The sequence below is a fragment of the Empidonax traillii genome, unplaced genomic scaffold (genome assembly GCF_003031625.1).
Source record: "Empidonax traillii isolate 1590-97213 ecotype Southwest subspecies unplaced genomic scaffold, ASM303162v1 scaffold1156:size184309, whole genome shotgun sequence".
Lineage (NCBI taxonomy): Eukaryota > Metazoa > Chordata > Aves > Passeriformes > Tyrannidae > Empidonax > Empidonax traillii.
Window position 1 is genome coordinate 159,844 of NW_020956349.1, and position 10,742 is coordinate 170,585.

General features: G+C 42.6%; 1 protein-coding gene across 1 annotated transcript in view; it reads right to left on the reverse strand.

The window, feature by feature from the left end:
- Positions 1 to 8,063: 8,063 nt before the first annotated feature.
- Positions 8,064 to 10,742, reverse strand: part of LOC114068968 (C-type lectin domain family 4 member E-like) — a 3,798-nt gene continuing 1,119 nt past the window's right edge. The window contains exons 2-6 of the mRNA XM_027905454.1: positions 10,579 to 10,674; positions 10,110 to 10,202; positions 8,878 to 9,029; positions 8,499 to 8,629; positions 8,064 to 8,223 (exon numbers count right to left, since the gene is read on the reverse strand). Of these exons, the coding sequence (XP_027761255.1) occupies positions 8,064 to 8,223; positions 8,499 to 8,629; positions 8,878 to 9,029; positions 10,110 to 10,202; positions 10,579 to 10,674 (632 nt within the window). The remainder of the gene's footprint in view (positions 8,224 to 8,498; positions 8,630 to 8,877; positions 9,030 to 10,109; positions 10,203 to 10,578; positions 10,675 to 10,742) is intronic.

Consider the following 10,742-nt stretch of genomic DNA (forward strand, 5'->3'; position numbering starts at 1 on the left):
ATTATGTCTCTCTGTTGACTATTAGTCTCCAACAGTGTGTGTGTGTGCCAGCTCACAGGATTCCACAAACCAATATGAGTCAGTCCTGATCTGTCTCTGAGACAGCACACTTTGGCAGGAGACCCAGGGCTGCAGGGAAAAGTTTGAAGCAATCCTCAAAAAATGTACTTCTTTTGAATCATTTATGATCTCAGCACGGTGCAAAGGTCATTGATCTGTGGAATGTATCACTTTAGGACGCAATGGTAAACCACAGCTTTTGGGTGTTACCAAATACGACTTCTGATCACTGAAAATTGTTTATTTTCATTTTTTTAATAATAAATTTAAGCCAGTCTTGCAGTTTTGTTCGTGCAATACTTTATTCAGTAACACCCAGGATTAAATGACAGTATGAGCACTGAGTGTTCAGTGTCGTCACGCAAGGAGCTAGTATTTTGTGCTGAGAGAAAAGAATCCTGTGTACTAAATGATATTTTAAATATGCATACTTATAAGCATGGGTTGACATTTGTATCAATCTTATTTTGAATAATTGTAACAACTGTAATAAAAAAGTAGGAATCAAGCCTATAAGCACATCCATGCCCTTTGGGACAAAGAGCACTTACATAAATACTTGATTTTTTATTTTGTGTGAATATGAAAAAGATGGGCTTGTTGAATAGTGTGATGGTGTTAAAGGGCTACTCTGGTTCTTCAGTAGACATTTAGAATTCGTGGGGTAGCTACACTTAAAAAAAAAAAAAAAGAACCCCCCCACCCCCCCAAAAGATCAGTAACAGAATTTAGTAAAAGATTTTGTTAAGAATTCAGGTAGAGAAATTCTAAACTCCCATACATGTATTTTGCACTGTCTCTATTCTTATGATTCATGGCTGCAAGAGGTCTTTGGGTGGGGAAGCTTCATTGAAACATTTTCTGAATACCAAAGTAGCTGAGCTCCCAGGTCATGATGGCTCAAAAATGAATCTGCAGACGGAAACATTTTCTTATCTGGTGAGGAGGAATCTGACTCCTTTCTTTAAGGCCTGAGGATATCCAGTCAAGCAGAACCATTCCCAGCAGCTTGCTGTTTCGTTTCCCAGCTGTTCAGATGATCCAATGAAGAAATATATCTCCTAAGCAGGTTTTGGCTCATGAGAATGTGATTGTCTGTCATAAAGCCAGTGCCCTGCAATACTTTCCAGTGGTGTCTGAATAGTAGGGTGTCATAATGAATCCGAGAAGCGGCTCTGTGTTGAACATGTGACACAAATTTGTTCTTGGCTCCCTCCCAGGTCTTCGTTTTTGTGTTGGGGTCTCACTACTTCCTTCCCCAACAGGAATCATTTTAACCACAGAAGGGGAAACATTTGCTGTCTTAATACCTATGAAACAAAGAAACACCTTCCCATTTTTTTCTTCCTCTGTTTCCTTGTCTCCAAAAGCTTCTCTGTTCCAGACACACTCTGGTTTCAGGTGTGCCAAGTTTGTTAATTAAGGTCATTAGGACATGAGTAGGAACAGGGGGAAGAAAGTCACTTTAAAAAATAGAGACATTGGGAGACAAAAAAAGCTAGAAACATATGGAAGAACTCAGGTGAAATTATGGCTACAGCAACAAGAAATAAGAACGATCATTTGAAGAAAAACCTTAATGGTCACTGTAGGAAAGGCCTTGACTGGTGTTTAGTGAAAAGGGTTGCCTTCATGCTCTGCTTTCAGAGTTGATCGCTGCGTAGTGAGAAACAGCTATGTTAGCTCATGTGAGAAGCAAAAGAGTGTTCAGGCAGTGAACTTACCTTTTTAATCCTCAGCTAGAGGAAATTTGCAGACTTCTAGTGAATGTAAAATCATGGCAACTCACTCTGCCTGAGGACCTGAGGCAGCAGGTGCCTCACCTCACAGGATTGAATGTCCATAGGAAAGCAGCACTGGAGTGTGTTTACAATGATCTGTTTTGATCTCAAATTTAAATAGTCACATCAATGGCCTCTTCTTAAATGCTACACTGAACTTCCCCAATGTTAACATACAGGCTACAGCACAAGCCAATTTTTAGGGTGTATTTCAAGATCCTGAGCCAAGCAACTATTTGTCGTATGGTTCTGCTTTCTTCTTCTAGTGAATGTTACAGAATTCTTGACCTTGCTGTTAAGGTCACTGATGCACCACAGAGGACTGCTGTGACAGAGTCAGAAACTCTCTTCAACTCCTCCTGATCTCATGGATAGCTGAGTAGATTCTTCAGCAAAACAGATGGAAAGTGAGAGATATAAGGATCAATAATTTCTTTTCTCTGTACACAAATTAACACATATCAAATCTATGAATAATCCAAAGTCAGTGACCTGCACTAATAACACTACAAGTTGTTCACATGCACGTCCAATAGCACACCCAGGAGTATCCCCCCAGATCCTTCAGCCACTCTGAACTTCAAAATCTTTAGTCTATATTTTGAAGCCAAATGATGCCATGACTTTTTCTTCTGGTGAAGTCCTACAATTATTCTGTTTTGAAGTTTTGGGGACTCTAAGCTGAGAAAGAGACAATGACTTTATGATTTGATTCCCAGGAATTGAAAACTAATGGTAAATTATTATCTCCTCAGCCCCAATGTTTGAAAAATTTTCACAAAGCTAGTTTTAAATATCCCAGAAAATTGAACTTGCTCCCTTTTCTACAGTAAATAATATCCTTCCAAATTTGGTACTTTTAGTACTGTTATTTGATGTTATTCGATTTCCTTAGAACCTCTCTTTGCTTTTGGTGTTTTGTGGTACCTTTACTAAACGCTTTTTGATTGTTGTATCTGTTTGTCCACAATAAGGTAATATATTGTTAACACGTCAGTGATTATATCCAAGGTGTTAGAGCTATTTCCTTCATAACATACCAGCAGAACAGGAAGAATTATACTAGGCACAAATTTCATTTAGCTTTTTCATCATGATCATCTCACGCTAATAAGCCTTATTGATGCCACAAAAATGTGCACTGTTGGTATAGAGTGTACAAATATTATCTGAAAATAGTCAGATATCATTGAAGATTATAGTATAGGACATAGGATGAAATTTTAAAGTGAAGAACCATTTGGAACTCCTTATCAAGAGCTTCTTTGTTAAGGTAAGAGCTTATTGATGGGAAGTGTCAGGGAGAAAAAATCTGGGCATATTAGTGGGTCACTGAATAACTTACATTATACTGAAATTGAAATAAATGCAGAAGATAATGGGGAGGGAGAGTGAGGCACCAGCCTTAGGACTGGTTTTGTCAAACATAGTTTGCTTAAGCCTTGAAAGGGCGGGACAGGTTCTGTGATTATCTTCTGTGAATACATTGGAATAACCAAAATTCCTGCTGAGTAGGCGAGACTGCTTTGGGGTAACTTGGCAGTGTGAACTAGCAGTGCTTGGTCACTTCAGCTTTGAGAAGCTATCTCCTCAAGGTCATGAGCTGTGGGAGAAACTTTCTACATCACAGCTCTCATGTCACAAGGTTGCAGCTGTTCCCCATGTGGCACAGCTTCCCAGCAGTCCTGGTGAGCCTGCCCTGCCTTCCTGCTTTCTGTGTTCCAAGAGAGCTCTACCTTGTGGACTACTTACTGCTGTAACTCTGGGCCCCTCACATATCTCTGGCAGTGCCCCCACTCCTGCCCTCTAGACCCTTTCCCTTTCCCAGTCAAAATGTACACCGCTCTTCTCCCCAGAGACTCACAGTCCTTGTTGGAAGAACTGTAAGGATCCAACTACTTCATTTTAGTTTGGAAATAAAATTTGGTTGTATCTTAGGTCATTGCTTTGAGCCTTATAATTGCCCACAGCTGTAAATGACTTTATCCAATGGTTCCAATTTGGAGCCATGGAGCAAGTAGCATTATAAAAGTCTGAACTAACTGATTTTCTGAGGTGGAAGAAAAGGACTTTTGAACTTCTAATTGATCACCTGCAGTGGATTTCTCCTACATTTGCTTGGGCTAGCGAGAGAAAAATATATTCTATTTTATTTTTTTCTAATTTTTCTCTTTTGTAATATGGTGAACAGATTTGAACACTCAGGAAATGCGTATTGATGGCTCCATGTAAATGGAGATGAGAAGGCTCAGGATGTGGGTATCCCTTCTCCACACGCTCATTAACCTACACAGTCCTTCACATTCCATTGAGGCAGTATGCTGAAGAGCAGCAAAAACAGTTTTGTGCACTGCTGCCGGGGGAAGTTGGATCAGGTGCAAAACCCAAATTATTCCCTGAGAGTGGTGTGGCACTGGATCACATGGCCAGAGGGACTGTAGGATCTCCATCCCTGAGACTATCCAAACTCAACAGGAAAAGGACCTGAATGACTTCATGTAGCCTTGAAGATAGCCCTGCTGCTAGCAGTGCATAAGACCAAACACCTCCAGATGTGCAGTCTTGCCGAAAGTGCTCTAGGGTCCATCAAAGGTACCAAATAGCAGGACAGCTTCATGTTGTACCCTCAGTACAGAAACTGTAGACAACAAAACATCATACGGAGCAACTGTCTTCCAAAGAAACTGCACTGTTTTGGCACTGTGCTTCCCCATCCTCAGGATTCCTTGGCACTCAGACCAGACCTTCATGGTTGTTTTGAGATATATGACTAAATATCAGTTGACTGTGTGATCAAGAGATCCCCTTATAGAGGGAAAAAAGTGCTTATCTCACATGCTCTTTCCACGACAGTCTGATTCTGTTGCTCTGGTCTTGCTGGATGCCACACAATGGCCTTTTGCAGCTGAGTTTAGAATCCGACTCAATTTGCAAAACCAACAACTCCTAACATTACCTTTTTTTTCTGCTAGGGCACATATTAGCTTATCTCTGTCTCTTTTCCTCTCCAGTTCCTTCCTGGAGAGAAGCCGGTGACGTGGGACAATGTGGGCAGTGTGGAGGACCAGGGTGTGTAGAAGTACGGCAGAGATCAAGCCCTGAGGTTACAGAAATGTTCCTGCTGTGTGGGACACCCTTACAGTGTGAAACTTCAGAGTCTCACACCTCACATGCAGTTCATCCCTCACCACAACAGCCTTCCCGCTGCTCATTCTCCCCTGCATGAGTCCATTACCCTCCGGTGAAAGTAAATCACAGTGACAGAGTGGCAGGTGACCTACTGTGAGCAAGAGGAGCGCTGGACCTCACAATCAGCTGAAGCACTTGCAGGAAACCAGGAGATCCAAAAGTAGGCCAAGATAAATGATTTATAATTAGAAAGCAGAAAGTAAAAGAAGTTGCTCAGGTATATGTAGACTCATTGTGTATAAAATCAAAGAAGTGTTTGAATTTACTTTTAACCAGGTAGAGACATAAAGGCTAAAGTCACAGGATTTGTCTTAGACAACATATGAGATAAACAATGGGGAAGCAGCATGAACTAGACAGATGAAGAGGGATTTGTGGATCTCTTGGATAACAAGAAACTGCAAGGCCAACAGTAGCTGGATTACTACTAATACCTTACACAAGGTTGCTTAGGAAATGATTTCAAAACCACCAAATTTTAAAAGACAGAACAGATTTGTTTCCAGTGTCATAACTCCTTTAAGTGTCATTTCTCTCTTTTATTTCCCCCAAACAACATTGTATGGTCCTCATCTGTGGTCTAGCAAGAAAAGGCAAGAGGAAACAAAATATAAAAGAGAGGGGGAAAAAAAAGGAGTAAAGAGGGAAACAGTAGGAGTACAAAAAAGCATAAAGAAGTTGTAAGGAACATGAAAGAATCTGAGGTGGGATAAAATAGGAAAAGAGAAAGAGTAGGGGGATAATTCTCTGCTTTGTCTAAAAAAAAAAAAAAAAAAAAAAGACACCCCTGAAGGGAATTTTTATAGAAAAGTCCTTGTAAAAAGATAGTGGCTGTCATGAAAAGCATATACATTTCTATTTTAGCTCGGCGAGGATGATCATTTATTAGAGAAAGTCTAGTGTATCCTATAAGGAAGAACCTGCTGTCAGAACTAGACATATTCTGAGAATACACACAATACACACACCCTATGGTGTATGTATTCTCAGAAGTGAAGGTCACTGTGGCTCCTTCCCTCACACCTGAGTTCCTTTCCAAAGGAAAAATTAATGTGCCAAGGAGTCATTAGCATCCAGATCTTGTTCTGACAGGCAGTTGGGATGTGGCCAGGATGTCCACCTGAAAAGAGGGACTGCAGGTGTCTTATATTAATCTGATAAACTTTCTGTCCTTTCCACCCAACCTCCTGGTTCAGTATGCAGGATTGTCCTTCTGAAGCTTTCTGAAAGTGCTGTACCTGACTGTAGTATCTTCACCTCTGCCTCTCGCTATGACATCTGCTACCTCCTGAATTAAGATAGACTTGAGAGGTAAAGACTGATTCTCACATGTTGAAGAAAGGTACCTCTTTCAGACTAATCTGTATCAAAGAGAGGATCAGGAACCTCCCTTCAGCAATTCTGCAGGCAAATCCAACATCATCTCACCAAATCCATCTTTTGTCATGACATGTCAAGAAAAACTTTGTATTCCAGATTTGGGCATGGAGACTGTGTCTAGAAAGTTACATTTTCTTGAAAACCAATCTCCTGGTGTGAGTTTTGCTCTATCCCACGCTACCTTCCAGGAGCCAGAACTGCAGCTGCCTCTAAAAGCACTTATGAAACACTGGCCACACTATGTGTCTCATCTGCCCCTTTATCTGCCTCAAAACTGTGCTGTTATGATATCCATAACTGATTTGAGGAAATAAAAAAGAGAAATCATACAAAACAGAAGTCCATTGCAATATTTTTATTTGCTGTGATGTTGGACAAGACTAAAAAATGTCTCCATTGTGAAAGTATCACAGCAACTTTAGAAAGTAGGAGGCCAAGACCTTGCAACAGCCAAGTTTTTGGTCCAGTGGCTAAATCAGAAACATGGCAAATACACTACTTAAGGTAGAAGTTACAAAAATTTGTACTCAGGTTTTTGATGGGGCAAAAAAATCACCAAAAGCAGATCTTTCAGGGTTTATTTTTAGTCCCAAAATGGAGACTACCAGCTCTTTAAAGAGCATGGATATCACTGACGAAAGGGGAGGAACATACTAACAGGTTTGGAAAACTTGAGGGAAGCAGAGCACTTGCTCAAGACTTCTGTGTATCTTAGTTGCATTGATGGTTCTGATAGGGGTCTTCTACCCTTTTTTTGTATTAGAAATCCTTCCATGGGGGACTCTGGCTTTTATACTTCTTGTTACATTCAATTTCTTTCTGTCCCCTTCGTTGCCATGCCACACATCTCAGCAGAATCTCCAAGATCCATCTCCTTTCTGTTGCAACCTGGGCAAACAATGGTTGGCACTGAGTATGACACAGCCTGCTCTGTTGCTCTCGCATGTGATTCTCCACGGGCTCTGCAGGTGAACACTGGGTCATGCTCCTGGCCAGTCCAGCAGTAATATTCTCATCTACAGGAGCCAAACACACTATAAAGTTAAAACCTCCATGCAGGGAGGCTGGGTTGTGGGAATCTGGGACATGTCACTCAGATGACATCCTCATTCAAAGAGCAGAATTAACATTTATTAATATGGGTTTTTTTCTAATGTGTCAACACAGAATATGTTGATGGAAGAAGGAAACATTAAAGATAAGCCACAAATAATTTTTCCTTTCAGAGGAGGGACAAGAACACCCCACTGAATCCTCCTCTTTCAAATTCTGCTCCAGTGATTTGAAGAAACAGTATCCTTTCATGAAACAGAGATGGCCTTTTCCACATTGAAATGTTGACTGGACAAGGAAAGTACTGAAGAATCAGGACCCTCATCTATGAAGGAGAAGAGTGAAAAGGGGCACAGTAAGTCCTTGACATCAGCCTGAGCTATTTCATCTAGGACTGATCTCTAGATTGGAAAGAGTTGCAGATGCACAGGCTGGGAACTGAGGTCATTCAGATCTAGGACTTTATGGCAGGCTTGCTCATTCTACACTGCAAGATAAAGTAGTTGTATGATCTCAGGCCAGGTTTTCATCAGCTTCCATCAGCTGACCTTTCTCAAGGATACTTCCTTGGATCCTTCATCCAAAGTGGAGTTTCCTTCTTCAGACAAATTTGACTGCCAGCTCACAAATACGATAGCAACTTGTGAAGCAAAGAACGTTATTCCAGTTACTGTAAGTGTTGGAGTCTCTGTTTCCCTTGACATGAATTGCAGCACATCTTTCTGCAAAGAGCAAATTGGGTTCTCCAGGTTTCCAGAACCTGAAAAAGAAAGTTCCTCTGCTCGAAATACACTAGCATGCCTGACAGTGGAGGTGAAGTCATCTCAAACAGTTGTGGAAGAGAAAGGGAAGGTTACTGTGATAGGAATCAGGATCCATAGTTTTGACTAGAAAACTAATCAAGTTTTCTGACTTACAGGGCAGTTGGAGACAGAAATCCCCTTCTGATACATACCTGCCTTAGACAATGTATTGGTCACTTGGACTGAGGAGGAGCGAATTACAGGACCTTCCCCACTCCGCCAGGATACTCACATGACTGTCTTCTCATATGGAGTCTGATCCACCCACTGCCATTGCCCATTTCGGAAAGAAGTTAAGCCTATGTAGTATTTTGTTTCATAGGTGTTAGTAACTTTTTCTTTTGCCAAATTGAAGAGGAACTCCTGGAAGAAAGTTCATTGTCCATAAGGTGCAGGACTGAGCAGAGGGAGTAATTAGGAGTCCCTGTGGGGTGAGGCTGGTGGCAGAGGGGAGCCGGTGCTGCACGGGTGCAGACAGGACATCTCCTCTCCCCTGCAGGGGTGCAGACAGAATAATGCCCCCTCCTAGCAGGACAAGGAGGGGCTCTGAGTCTCCTTCAGGGCCCAGCACTGTGTCTATGGCTGCTCTGCCCCTCTCTCTGTGCACATACCTGCTCTGCCCTGCTGTTGATCACCGCCAGGTGGGAGCCCATCCCAGTGCAGTTCTGCTCACTCTCAGCCCAGGACATCTTATCAAGGGACAGAAAATAGCAGCTGTTTTGAAACCTTTTCCAGCCCTTTGGGCAGCACATCCAGCCTTCCACTGTGGGGAAAAAAATGCTCTTTTTGAACAAGGTGTGCTGTCCTTCATCTCTGTGAGCTCAGTGTAAGTTCCCAAGTGATGGGGGGCCAGGGGTGGTTTGAACCAGCTTTAGTCTGAACAGAGGTAAATGCTCTCTTCAGCATTCCAATAAGTAAAGCTGTCAACATCCTGACAGGCTCCTGTCATAAGCCCCCTGCCTGAAGAGCCTTTCCCTTTCTCTAGCTGTTCTGCCACATCCATGCGATCTCTTTTTGGTGGGAGACACAGTTTCTGCCTTACCCTTCCTGAGGAAGCAAGATGGGAAGTAGTCGGCTTGCACTCCTATGAAAACTCTTCCATCAGAAAAGTACTGTCCAAGCTCTCAATTCATGCAGACTGATAGACATGTGCAGTAAACTGCTCTGACAGCCTTGCTGCCACCACAGTTTAAGGAACCACCACAGTTCCTTAAACAGTTGGGTTATCCTAAAGATCTGGCTTATAGCCAGAAAGTCACATGATGGATTAAAAAGCAACAGATATATTCTCCCAAAGCATGAGGCTACATGAGAACAAATTTCTGACCTGAGTTTGGGAACTTCCACTGCAGGCATTCTAGCTGCTGATATTGCCATCACTTCATGTGTGATTACAGCCCAGCTCTCCAGCTACTCTGAATGCTTGACAATATCCTCCAATCTCTGTCCCGCTCCCTGACTATGATGCCTGTATCAACAGGCAGGGAGACAGAGAGGATGGAGCTGAACCAACCTGGACAAAAGGATGAAGCAGTTTCAGCTAGATTAATTGAAACAGACTAACTAACAGTTGAGGGCTTCTGTGAGCAAAAGAGTAGAAAAGTTGGTCAAATACAAGTATGGAACAACCCACCCTCTTCCACTGGACCAGAACAGGTTTTCATGGCATCCGAAGTAAAATTGTGCAATACAGAATCTTCTTCCCTCAAATCCACATCTTTCTTCCTTAAAACAATCCAGTTCTAACTGACAGTGACATTCCCAACCTCAAAGACTCAGTGACACCAGACTAAATGTTGGTGAAGTTCTTTGTGTTGCTTATGGGGGTCTCAACATCACTCACTTTTGTCTGCAGAAACGTTGGGAACACAGTACCACTCTGTAGAGTTCTGGAGCAGAGTCTTGTCCTGGCCATAGCCTCCATGAAGTAAAACAACTGGGAAGAGAGGAACGAGAAGGAAAGTGCTACTGTCACCCTTTCCTCCTCATTCATAGGCAACCTGTCCCATCCTCCACCTTCCGGCTCAGAGCCCCCACAGAGACTCTGTTATGTGACCAAGCTCTGAAACCTGTATTGAACAAGGAGGTGAGAAACAGCGGGCCATTTCTCCTACTGCCAGTCACCTCTCCCTCAGATGAGCTTGTCTCACCTCTGCTGGCTGAGAGACTCATTTTCCCAGCTGACAAAATAAACAGCTAGGATATTTTTCCAGGATGGAGTCAGGAAACAGACAAAGAAATCATGGGATAGGCTTAATAAAGGTGGAAAGGGTTCCTTGAATCCTAGGGAATTAAGAGACCCTGGAACCCACCTAGGCAGACGGTCACAAAGGCAGTTTTGATGACAAGGGCTGAAATAAGGCAGACCCAGGGGTTCAGCCAGGAGCAGCTTCTCTCTTCTGCTGGGGCTGAAAAACACAAAGCAAGAGTGGGAATCCCCCAGACCAGAGTCAGGGGCAGCATAACCAAGATGGCT